The sequence below is a fragment of the Nothoprocta perdicaria genome, unplaced genomic scaffold (genome assembly GCF_003342845.1).
Source record: "Nothoprocta perdicaria isolate Ctin4 unplaced genomic scaffold, notPer1 scaffold_16, whole genome shotgun sequence".
Taxonomy (NCBI): Eukaryota; Metazoa; Chordata; class Aves; order Tinamiformes; family Tinamidae; genus Nothoprocta; species Nothoprocta perdicaria.
The window spans coordinates 6,757,689-6,770,909 of NW_020454760.1; the positions used below are offsets into that span (position 1 = coordinate 6,757,689).

Here is a 13,221-nt window from a genome sequence, read left to right on the forward strand (position 1 = left end):
TCTTCTGTCTCCTACAGTATTTTTTTTTCCTTTAATTAAATGGGGAGGACATATCAGGCAAATTTTTGACAGGCTGTCAGCTTTGTTCTTTCTTCTTTGGTGCATCGCCATTCGTTTATGGTCGCTGCCCTCTGGAAATTGCCACTTCATGGAAAATTGAATGTATCCTGTAAGGCTGATGGCTGGTTATATCTTCTGAGTTATGCCAGTAATGAGCTCAGCAGCAAACCTAAATATTGTTTCAACATGTAATGGCTTGCATTACAAGAAGGCACGGGATGAGAAGGTAGAAAGTGCCAGTACACAGCAACCAGCCCCATTCCAGATGTTAAAAAGCCAAGATTTTAGAAATACCCTTCATCTTTCTTACTGTCTGATGTAAATGTTTTAGCCTATCATAGAATCATTCAACCATTAGGATTGGAAAGGACCTTCAAGATCAAGTCCAACCATAAACCCATCACCACCAGGCCTGCTAAACACGTTCCCAAGTGCCTCATCTACATGTTTCTTGAACAGTGCCAAGGACAGGGATGCCACCAATGGTGCAACCCGAGGCAGTTTCCTATTTCCTGTCCATAGTTATTCTGGAGAAGAGATCGACCCCAGCCTCACTACGACCTCCTTTCAGGCAGCTGTAAGGAGCAATGAGGTCTCCCCTGAGTGTCCCAACCTTCTCCAGACTAACTAAGCCCGGCTCCCTCAGCCGCTGCCGTAGGGTCTGCGCTCCAGCCCCTGCCCCAGCTCTGCTGCCCACGTCTGGACTCGCTCCAGCCCCTCAATGTCCTTCCTGCAGTGAGGGGTCCAAAGCTGAGCACAGGATTCGAGGTGCGGCCTCACCAGCGCCAGGAGCGGCGGATAGTACTATAATACCTCAGTGCAAGAGGGAAGGGGAGAATGAACAACTAGATGCACAGGATTTTGAGATGCTCTTATCGTTGGCTGAAATCACTGGAAAGTATTTCTGTGGATCTAGGCCAAAATTTCTGTTCTGCAGGATTGGGTACATTAAGATTGCCTACATCCTTGCTCGTGGCGTGATGGCAGATGCAGCTTCCCCTGTCTCTGTGGCCAAGAGTAGGGTTATGGGCAGGACCAGAGCTTCCTTTTTACTCCCACATCTAGATCACCAGAGTAGCTGTAAGAGCAGATGTATCCAGATGAAAACAATTTAAGGAAGATTGTACTGCAAGGTCACCTGTAGCACCTTCAGGATTCAGCTACACTGATCGTATTGGCAAACTGCTGAGGATTGATGGCTTTGGTTTGGTTTAAACGAAATACAAAGTTACTGCATGATGCACAGTTTAGTGTTCAGGCAGTACAAGGGCTGTCATGGGCTAGTGGTACTGCAGAATCAGTCTAGCATTTGTTAACTCTTCTTTTAATTTACTACAAGTATTCTTTGTGGCTACACGGATATTTGTGATCTGGATTTTTCCACTGAACAAAGCCTTGTTTACCTGTGAGGCACATACTGCTACAACACAGAGGTTTTGTAGTACCATTTGCAAATGAAACACATACAACAGGAAATGCAACCAAGACCACTGCACCTTATGCTTGTGCTTTATAAGAATTGTTTCTCCACTCCTTTCTCACCATTCCCTGATATTATGCTATATAGGCATGTTGGCACTGCAGTATTCTTTCATAACACTTACAAATTGTAAGCGTTGTGCATAATATTATGCTAATACTCTTCTTTTGAGTTCTTCTCTGTCACTGAAATACAGTCCTTCAGGAGCTAGGAGAGCTACTTTGCAGTGAGTGTTGGAACTGGATTGCTGGTGCAGCATCCGCTGGACTCTCCCTAGGAGCAGATGAGAAGCAGTTCCCATCTCCTCCTGCCCATCAGCAGAGCCAGGGCAGCGATGGCTCTTCTCAGAGGTACCCCTTGCGTCTCTCCTGAGCCGCCGTGTCCAAGGGCTCCCTTGCCAAAGGGCACCTGGCGGTGGGCAAAGCCCGCAGCAAATGGAGCTGGGCTCCAAATGGAGCTGATCCTCGGAGCCGCCGCTGCTCCAGAGCAGCAGGAAATGCCCCAGGGCGCTCTGAGAATCATCTAGTTTTCATTAGTATTTTAAGATACCTAGAAGTTTTCTGAAAAGGAGAGGATAATGTAGGTTAGCAGTGTTAAAAGGGAGGAAAAGGTTATGTCTTTTCCCCAGGCAAAAAAGGTAGGGAAGTTGGTTGGTTTTGCAGTTTTCTTCGTTTCTTTTCTTTGATAGACATGGTTCTGCTTCTTAATTGAAAAACAGCATTTTAAAAACATTTTTTGTTGTTGTTTATTTGTTTTTGTATTAATAGCAAACATTGAGCATTTATTCTTATTCACAGATTGAAAATGTAACTGTTACGGTTTTATATTATTTTGTGATGTTCCATGAAACAGTTACGAGCTTCCAAGGTTCTATAAAGGAGATTAATCTAAAAGACTAGAGGAAGGAGCAGAGCCAATGGTGTCACATAGATGTGACACTGGAACACATTTAGCTTTTGGATTCAACTGTCAGTCACTGGAGCAGAAGTGGATGAGTGTCCCTGGGGCTGGAGGCAGTGTGTGAAAGTGGGAAAATCCAGAGCATTGAATAGGAGAATCTAGAGCATTGAATAGTGCATGTCCTTATATAACTGGCCAGGCTCACCTTATGTTTTATTTTTCATGGCATTGAATTCATTTAAGCGGTTAGAAACTTGCCTGCAGTAAGTGTAGCTGCTGAGGATTGCTCGCTGACGTGAACACAGGAACTTATCTTACTCAACTTGCTGGTAGTTGAAGGCAAGTAACTGCAAGGATCAAAGTATGGGCAATCGATCATTCTTCTGCAGTAAAGCATTTATATAATAAGCAGTTATAAAGCAGTTATGTAAAAAGGATTTGTGTTCTTTTCTGAAGTACTGCACACGAGGTTCAGCCAGCTTTTACAGCCAAATCCTCACTGAAATAAACTTTGCCCATTGAAGTGCTTGGTGGAAGCACCAAGGAGCTGAGTGGTGGTGAGAAGGAAGTGTTTTTGGTGCTGTCGTGCCAGGTAACAGGTAACTGCAGTGCCCGGGGGCCCAGCAGGCCAGGCCCTGGCACAGGCTGCAAAATGGGGCAAAACGAGACCATTCGGTGAGTTGGACCCACCACGGCCAGTGAGTCTGGCCGGTCAGGTAAGAGGTGATACTGTGAGTGTAGAAAATGGGAAACATTTAAAGGAGAAATGAGAGCATCACAGTTGCCCTTTGGATTGTACAAAAGGGGCACACAGCAAAGCAGGACACTGTTCTGACTTGCTACCAAGTTTCTTGCTATTCTCCCCCAGTGGGTTTTTGTATGCAAGGCAACTTTAAGTCGTCAATCTCAAACACATTTCCTGAGCATTTATCATTCCAGAGACTTTGGGAGGAATAACTAGCTATTTTTAGCCTATAACAGGGAGGCTGTAATGTCCCTGCTTTTTTTACTATTGCCCACATTCCTTGCTTCCACCCAGTATCCTTCTCTCTCCCAAACAGCACAAAAAGCATAAACAAGTGCATATTGGCTTTACAGAAAGATAGATAAATCCAGATTATTCTCATGCAACAGGGCATTTCAAACTAAATAATCTCGTGTATAAATTTTACGGAACCAGCATTGCTCACTCTCTCGTGAGGTTCATGAAGGTAATACCTTTTAAATTTGAGCTTTTTCTCCATGTTGGACAAAACATCAAAACAAGAGCTGACATCTTGATACCTGAATAGAGGGAGAGGAAAAGGATACGGGCCCATTAGAGGAACCTTTCCGCCAGTTTCTCCACCTCCTTTCCCTGTAAATTGCAGATAGAGTTGTTGTTCTAACCATCTTGGTGGCAATTAGGGTCTGAAAACAAAGATCAATTAAAGCAGGCAGCCTTAATCGGTATTGCCAGTGGGAGAAATGCTTTGGGCTGGCTGGCAGCACGTCCCTTCCAAGGCTCTCGTTTTCCTTGTCCCCATAAACAGAGAGAACAAGTAAAAATTATTTGCAGTAAAGAATAAGGACAGAATTTTCTCTTGATGTCTCATGAGTTGCCTTAATAGTTAGGAATCACTAAGCATAAAATACAGTCACAAAAGATCACATCTTTAAATAACAGTTATCAGATCCTTTTTGCAATAAGCTGAAAGTGTTTTTTTTTATGTGTCTAGAAATCCATTTAATATTTAATTGACTCCTAAATTATTCACAGGTTAAAGTGTTCCACTGTTGCTGTCATTTAAAGAGCAAGGGCCCAGCAGGAATCTTGCATGAGGCTTTATAGATCTTGCCAAAGCATACGTTTGGTTCATTAAAGAAATGTTACACTTCCAAAGCTAATAATATCCAATTTATATTCTGTTAATCCGTGCTTGACTAATAAAAAGCTCAGGGTGATATATCCTGTTTTTTATTCTTGTTTATTCAGTACTCCAGGTAAAGGTAGAATTCAGGAAAAATAGTCATTAGTCAACAGTGAATTTGCATTCACAAAGTTAATGCAGTTCTTGTTCCAGAACAATTTGGGGATAAACTTTTTTGTTGTTGTTTTCTTCAGTCTCAGGTAACTGAAATGATAGGCTTGGTTCTGAGTGTGGTTTTTGGCACCTCTCAGCAGCATGCCTTGTGGAAACGAGATGCACAAAAAGAATGTCTAGGGTTTGACATGCATGTGAACCAAGGCAACTCCCCAAAGTCTGTAGGGAAATGGGTTCTATTTTTTTGGTCTCCCAAGGAAATGTCATTCTGATCTTGTTGTTTCCTTAAGCTTTCCTTGCTCAGATAAATTGCAGTTTGCTAAATTAAGCACCCATGATTTATTTTAGTTTTTTGGCATCTTCTCAAATCCTCCCTCCCCTTTATTTTTTAGTGCTTTTGGAAAATAAAATTGAGGAAAATCAAATTGAGGAAAAGAAGTAAATTTTCTTTGCTAAAAGTCCTCTTTGACAAGGACCGTCTTTTCTGCTGGGTGTTTTGTAAACACCTTGTGTCAATGGATCGTGGCTTATGTAGCCACTTGGTGCTATAGTCATCTGAATTACTTAGAGTTTGACACCTTTTGAAGTTGCCGCCCTCCAGAAGGTCCCTCTTCCATGCAGCCCACTGACCACACAGGAGTTGAGTTTGGGAGTTTCGGAGTCCGGGTCGTGTTTGGGAGATCTGGATGGAGGTGGTTGGCTCTTGGGCAGCCCTTTCTACACTGCCTGTGCCCCCAAAACCACCTCTGACTGACTGATTCCCGGGCATGACTTGCCTGTTGGGTCGATAGCCAAGCCAAGGCATATTCCCACTCCTGCCTAGCTGCTCCAAGAAACCTTTTGGGGTCCCCAAAGTCGCATGAAGAAGGGGCTGCTTTGGGATTCCCGCAGCAGCAGCATTGCAGCTGCTGGCCCTGCACTTCCAGGCAGAGGGGCTCCCTGAGCACCCAGGGGATGCCCTCTTTTCACTTTGCCACCAGTGACAGTTCCCACAACAGCAATCATAACCTGACTTAGCTCACATTCCAGAAAAGGGGAGTCATGATCATGATGATGATGATGGTTTATCTGGCTCGGTCTGCAGATAACCCAAAACAGCTTATCCTAGGCAAAATTCATGAGCTTCTTTGTCTGTCATAGGAGTAGAGGAAAAAAGCAAAGTTTGCCCTGAAAAAGCTTGATTTGCTGCTGATCTTAGGAACAGGCAACACAAAAACAATGAGGTGAAGTAGCTTAGGGATTGCAGATTCACCAGGATCTTTCCCTTGTGCAAGGAGGATCCGTATAAACTAGCATGATCTTTCACACTTACACCCTCGTGAGAAACAGCACGCATGTTTTGTACTGGTTGTCCTCAGGAATGTGCGTTAAATTCTCTCCGTTTTGAGCACAGCAAGTTTCTTCCCAAGCAGTGATACTTCACTGCTGTGTTTCACCACCCGAGCGACCATTTGCTGCCTGCAGATGCTGAGATTTCCTCGTCTTTGCTGAGAACTGCTGGGCTGAGTTGTGCCAGGGTGCCGGCGCCGCCGTGGAGGCGGTAGCAAAGCTCTCTCTCCCCTCATGTCTCCAACTGACTGCATGGAGAGTCGAGTCTCTCCGGGACTTGTTTCCGTAGGCATGGTGCCCTTATTCCTTAGTCTGTGTCTCTAGGATTTTGCAGGGGGGAAGCTAACCTATGCAGATATTATTTCAGATATTTCAGATTTTTGTTTTCATTTTAGGGGCTTTTTCAATGGCATGTTCTGTTTCTTAGTTTAAGACCTACTGAAATAATCAGTATTTTTACTAATCTTATTAGTAATCAGTGTATTATCAGCAGTATATTACTATTATAATAGTATTATGCTTAGTATTTTTGTCCATGAAAAAGAGTTACTTGAAGAATGTTCTGTACAGGAACAGAGAAACTAACCTGATGCTTCTGTAGATGGATGTTTTTACATGATTATTTTTTCAACGTCTTAGTAATTTGCTATCAGGAAACAGAATGATAATGTGACACTCTGCTAAGTGAATTCCAGTCAGGAAAACAAGAGGACATTGTTTGTATTAACCCCCCAATCCAGTATTTTCCTTTGTCACGGGAATATGTTTTCCAGCAGATAGGATGTGTTGGATTTATTTTTTCCAGAAGTAAGATAGATGATTTCTTGGGAACTCCTATAATTCCATTTTTCAGAGAAATAAAATGAATGTCAGGTTTCAAACTGAGGAAAGGGAAATGGGATATGCAAAGATAATGCAGAAGCGGCCAGTCCAGCAATCAAGGGAGGAGTTGGCAGGATGTCTGTGCCTAGGTTTTAGTGTCAGCCTCTCTCTAACATCCATGACACTGGACTTTAGCTAAAAACTTGCAGGCCATAGTCCAGTGAAGCTCTTGAGTTCTTCTTTCTTTCTCTTGAGAAAACTTAAAATTTAAGTAATCTGAACAAATTGAAGTTGTTGTTCCCACTGAAACCAGTTGGTTCACACAAACCTAGAAATGATGCTGGAATGAGGGTAAGCAAGACCTTATTCAAGCAAAGATGATCAAGTATATGCTTAATATATAGCATATGTATGTGCAGGTACAGTGTTTAAGCACACTCTTGGACCTGAGTGCTCATCAGCCAGCAAAATATCACCAGATACATTTTCTGGAGCTGAAAAGATGCATCACTTGTGGAGCACAAATTCACCTATAGTCTTTTTTTTATCTTCACTGTCATCTCAATTCTGGGTCTAAAGCATGGGCTTCAGCCTGATTCTCTTAGGCATGTCATTTAACTTTAAGTGTAAAATGCCAAAGGGATCAGTCCTCCAAAAATAAATGCCCAAGTTTCCATCCAGAGGTGATGGAAGGACGGCAGGATTCCTGTTGATGGCCTCAAGGAGCAGAGCCTCATTGTTCAGCCTCGAACACCCTGCAGTGCTTAGATGAGCACTGATTCCTGCAGACGAGCAGGAATTCCCACCAGCAGCGCTCCCAGCTATTCCACTGGAGAAGGGTAGCTGTATCAGATAGATTTAAAGTGTTTAGGCAAGATCATTGGGTCGTGCCTGAAGTTTACATTATTTTGGTTCCCTCCTACTTCTAAATTCTGTATGGTGATTAGGAACTGATTTTTGCACCATGAGTTGAAGATGGAGTGCAACCTGGCAGAAATTGGGGGTTTTATATAACTTAGAGTTAAGAAGTATTTTGAACAGCACAGCACTGCCTGTAAGATACATTTGGACCCAAATACATATGGATTGTGGTTATTACCTTATTTCAGCTTGAGTATTTAAGGTGTGTGCATTAAAAGGTGTCTCTGCTTTTCAGAAGAAAAGGGTGCTGACCTCTGGGTTTTGTTCTGCAGGGATGTGAAGTTGGACGGAGGACGTCAGTGCCATTCTGCAGGAGTGTGTCTGAAAGAAATAATTGGTCTTGAAGGTGTGGAGCTGGGAGCGGATGGGAAGGTGGGAATGCTTCAGTTCCTCGTCTGCCGATTTTATGTGAGACGGGAAAAACATGATGCAACTGATGACACACAGAAATATGAAAACAAATTGCAGTGTGTAGTGCACAATGTGTAAAAACTATAAATAAAATGAGCACAAATGTAAGAGAACTGTCCGAGCTGTCAGTGCAAAACACTTTGTTTCCTTGAAGAAACCCTCCTCTGACAGCGTCTGAGTCTGTACAGTACTCAGAATCACACAGCATTCCCCTGGCTCTGGCGTATCGCTGCAGAGCTTATTGACAGCAGCTTGAAAATAATTTCTGGTAATGGTTAAAAGCTGTAATTTCGTTTGCTTTCAATTTTATTTAATAAAACACATTTTACTTAACAGTGCATTTGTCCAAAAGTGCAAAAACATGCTAGTACAAACCTGATGAGTATTTCAAAATCTGCAAGTGCATTCATTTGAATAGAAAAAGTAATTATGAATCTTCAGGCAAAATGATTCATTTTAAGCAAATATATAGAAAAGAATTGATTTTATTCATAAATGAAGCCTTTTGGCTGAAAGTCCAATTCATTTTTTACAGCTTATTCATCCAATCTCCTGTCATTTATTTGTTTTAAGATCCTGGGTCTATGCTGCTACGCACTGCATGCTCACCTAACCAAGTGACAGGCCAGACAACAGGCTGTAAATTCTTGAGGACAATCTGCCCACGTTTTTATAAGTTAAAGCTCACACCATCTATTTGATACCTGTTCAGACCTGCTCATAAATCAGTCTTGGGGCTGACACTTTTTTTTTCTTCAATATAAAGCAAATAAAGCAATAAGAAGCAAGGCATAGTCTACTTCATCCAAATGTGCAAGTAGAAAATTGGTGCAACTTTCAAGATAATTTTGTCACAAGTTATTCATGCAAACATAGTCCACGTTGGTAGGTGGCAGATGATCTCCAGCAACCACTGCTGTTGACTAGTACCTCTCATAGGGCACCAGACCTGGTCAAGTCCTGAAGAAGAAAAAGACCAGATAAATGCTCGAGTTCAGGTAGTGCTGAAGACCAAAGACCAAACTGGAATGTTTTAAAGTGTGCTTCTTGCATAGGATTTTATAAATCCAATATATGAGCATTTGTATGTGGTCGCTGTATTGTCTAAAGTATGAATGCATTTGAAAAAAGCTTTTGTGCATGGATGAACTGACTACACTGGAGCAAACATAGGGGATTGCTGCTCAGCTGTGCCTAACCATCAAATATAAAAAAAAAAATCTTTGCTAATTGAGCTTCCCTTGTTTCAAACTGGGAGGCGCCGAATGAATCCTGTTGTGCCCGGGCTGAGCTGGGAGTGACTGCCTGTCCCCTCCGGATTTCTTTCTAGACCGTTTCTTACACGCAGTTCCTGTTCCCAACGAATGCCCTGGGAGCGCGGAGGAACACCATAGACTCCACCTCGTCCTTCTCCCAGTTCCGCAATGCAAGCCACCGCAGCCTGTCCTTGGCCAGAGCTAACAGCACCCAAGGGAGCATCGATGCAGGTAGCTTATGAAGCAGCTCGTTTTCATAGCCTTGCACACCCTTGCCATAGGCAGTCATCGGAAGTTACAGCACCCTTAACCCCTTCTTGTGTTTAAGGCAAGCAGAACATGGTCTCTAGCTGATGTTGTCCATGGTGCAAAGCTTGGGATGCCTTCTGCAATGTTGGCCTGTGCTTTCCGAGCCACGTTGGCTTACGCCTCATGGAAAGTTAATTAAACAAGATGATTGCTGCTCTGCTGTCATCTTGCCAGTCCCTGGCGGCGGTCGACATGCCTCGTGTCCTTGTATCACGGGCATTGCTTGTTCCCATGACGTATGGCTCACCGTTGCCCTGCTTTGCTATGGAAAATATACAGCAGGAACATGGCAATCATAAGCTGAAAGCGTAAACCATGCCCGTGACCTCCCTGAGAGTGGGAAGAGCTTTACAAAACCGGGCACGAAACATCAGCCAAAGCCCTATATACTTAGGATATTCTGGCATATTAATTGCAATAAGTGAAAGGATTTGCATAAGCAGATGAAAACTTCTTTCTGTGCTTAGAAGTCAGGAATACTTTTCCACTCACTTTTCTGTCATCTGGACATGGCAGGATGTATGGAATCACATTAATCTGGCAGACTTACAGCCTGTGACTTGATTGGGGAGTTTTATATGAATTTGTAGTTTTCTAGGTGTACAGTTTTGCAGTTCCAGTTCACAGTTACTAGATAATTCATAAGCTGTAGGATCTGTATATCTTTGCAAATGATTTTATTACAGAAGGAGTTAGAGTTGGCTTAATCAAAATGCTCACACTCTTTCAAAAACCCTGCGTGAAGACCATTTGGTGCATTATCTGTGAGCTTGTTTGCCATGTATGTTAAGTCTAGAAATTTCTTGATGGAATTAATTCCTTTCTTCTACATACAATTGTTTTATAGGTAGTGAACTGGGAGACTATGTTGAATACGACCCAAATCTTCTAGATGATCCCCAATGGCCCTGTGGCAAACATAAGCGGGTTTTAATATTCCCTTCATATATGGTAAGTGATATGCAAACATAGGTGTAGCATAGATTAGTTTGGCTAACAGTGTTTAAAACGTTGAGTTGTATCTGGCTCTATTTTAAGAGGGTTGTTTTTTAATCTAATAATAACAGTTGCTTGGAATACTTTGCTCTAAATGACAGTAACTTACTGGGACATGTAAAAACAAACTCACAGAGGTATTACAAAAGTAAATGCTTTTATTACTGCCCTGTTTCATAAATGTTTTAGATGAAAGGCTTGTTCAAACAATGCATTCATTCTCTTTCATTCAAAGGAAAGTTTTTACTTCCTCTAATTAGCAATCCCTACCAAATGGGAGGACACCCATTAGGGTTTTTCTGAAGTCCTGAAATTGCATTGTGTTTTGGTGCTTATCATTCATCCATCAGAACAGAACTTCAGTGTCTAGCAGAGTCTTTGTCTCCCAAATTATTTGTTTCGCCATGGAACAGTCTTTCCTTTAATTACAGCAATTACTGGCAAAGCCTATATGTTTTCACTGTACCCAGTGCCCATAACTGTACAATACAGACTCATGACTGCTCCTTATGCAAGCCCTAGCTCAGTATGTTGCATGGTGAGGTGTCTGTAGCCTTTTTGAAACTGAATCAAGTCTTTAGAATTCAGCATACTTTTTTGACAGAAATATTGCCAGATGTAGTACACTCGTGTATTATCTACCTGCATTATATATCCAAAGTGATGGTAAGGTAGTTGGGGAAAAGCTAATTGTTTTTTCAAAGTGATGACTCAGTACTTTCATCTATATGCAAATAGGATAGAATTTGAAATACTGATAAAAACAGTTGGTTCAAAACATAATTCATGGCTTCTTTTAAGTCAAGGTAGGCCATGAAGATGCTAGTTAAGGAACTACTAATGGGTATAGAGACACAGCCTGTGTAGCTTATCTTCTGCCCACCACGCGGGTCTTTATTTGGTAATAGTGTTCTTGAGGGCTCCTTCTTCGAAAGAATATGGTTTATGCTCTTTGTGTGGAGTCACATTGGCCATGCTGGCAGGAATTTGGTGCATCTTGCACAGAAAGGCTTCCCTGAGCTCTGTGGCTGCGTGGCGAGGAGATATTCCAGAGTCAAATTGCTTTCAGACAGGTTCACTTGTAGGATTGGCAAGGTGGGATTTTTTGTAGGATTTTTGACCATCAACCCTCAACGTGCCTGCCCTCCGTGGCAGGTAGGTCTGGAGAGCTGAATATTTGCTAGCTTTGGATATGGCTAGTGCTCTAGGCGGGGAACTTGGTTGCTGGCCTCTAAAATGAACCTGGTTTAGCCCTTGCCACTTCCCAGCCTTCTTCGGGCTGCAAATCTGAGTCCTCCAAGATCACCTCAAGTCTTCAATCCCTTTGGAAGGTGGGCATGGAGGTGGACACAGTGGGGAGGGCCAAAACAAGGCAGCTGGGACAGCTCTCTGCAGGGGAGGTCTCCTCCCCAGAGCGGGTGTTTGATGCCCTGACTCGCTTGCTTTGTCCAGCATAAGTCCTCGCTAGTATTTTGAAGGCCACTTTTGGAGTTTCGTTACAGCAAGGGGCTGGCTGGTGGTTTCCATTGTGGCAGAGGTGTGACTGGGTTTTTTTAAGAGGGAAAATGGACTTCAAGGGTAATTAATAAAACCAGTGTTGTTTGTCAAGAACATCTCTTCCAGAAAAGCAGTGAGAGGGTTCTTCCTGCTTTTCCATTTTCTCTAGGTCAACTGTTGTATCTGGGAAAATGCCTTATTTCACACTGTGCTGCTTTTTTGCCCAGCTTGGACTTCCAGACGTCACTACTTAGGGCCCATAGCACTCCCTTCTCTCGCCCTGAAGGCACCCATCTCAAAGGGACACTAATCCCTGGGTTGCTGTTCCGGATGGGAATAACTGGCTCCTGCCAAGAGCTGCCCCGTGCAGGGGTCAAGGCTGCGGCCAGTGCCCACCTGGAAGCAGCCTGGCAGGGATGCAGCATCACGGGAGTCAGGGAGCTCCGCAAGAAACGCAGGGAAGGGGGTTTGTCCTTCCCGGCCTTGCCGAGAAACTGCGGCAGGCACGGATGTGCCCCTCCATGGGAGCGGGGGGAGAAGGGCAGCGTTGCAGGACTCCCGGGTTTACACAGGATGTCGAAACTTGGGCTGCAAGGGAGGCGGGTTTATGCATCGAACTGCTTCGTGGCTACTTGGGAAACTTTTCCTGCATCCGTTTTATCCTTTCCTGATTCCAGTGGTGTTTATCTTCCCTGTGGTCCACATCAGTGCACAGCAGCGGCGAAGCAGGCTGCAAATTCAAGTGATTTTCTTTCTGAAATATAAAAACCAGCCTATGCTGTAAGTAAGGCAAATTGCAGTCCGAGGTCAGGGAAACCTGTGGGTTTGTTTCCCCCGAGCACGCACAGCCGTGTTAGTGTGAACAGACCTGTGTGCAGGGAGCGCCACAGACCTGCGGAGCGCAGCCCGCACCGGCGTGCGCCCGCGTGGCATCAGCTCTATTCCTTCCTCCCCAGCGGGGCAGGAGCAGCTGGGAGCAGCTCCGGGGTCAGCGCTGGACACGCTGTGCGGCGAGAGCTGCCGCTTGTGGTTAGAGTTTCGTCGCTTGGCCGGCATCTCGCATTAGCACTCGGCAGCTGTAAGCTTGGGGGCTCCTTCCTCCCTCCCTCCCTCCCTCTCTCCCTTCCTTCCTTCCTTCCTTCCTTCCTTCCTTCCTTCCTTCCTTCCTTCCTTCCTTCCTTCCTTCCTCCCTCCCTCCCTCCCTCCCTCCCTCCCT

At 43.9% G+C, this 13,221-nt stretch overlaps 1 protein-coding gene across 1 annotated transcript in view; it reads left to right on the forward strand.

The window, feature by feature from the left end:
- Positions 1–13,221, forward strand: part of CABLES1 (Cdk5 and Abl enzyme substrate 1) — a 59,205-nt gene that overhangs the window by 37,697 nt on the left and 8,287 nt on the right. The window contains exons 6-8 of the mRNA XM_026035507.1: positions 7,809–7,908; positions 9,278–9,434; positions 10,360–10,463. Of these exons, the coding sequence (XP_025891292.1) occupies positions 7,809–7,908; positions 9,278–9,434; positions 10,360–10,463 (361 nt within the window). The remainder of the gene's footprint in view (positions 1–7,808; positions 7,909–9,277; positions 9,435–10,359; positions 10,464–13,221) is intronic.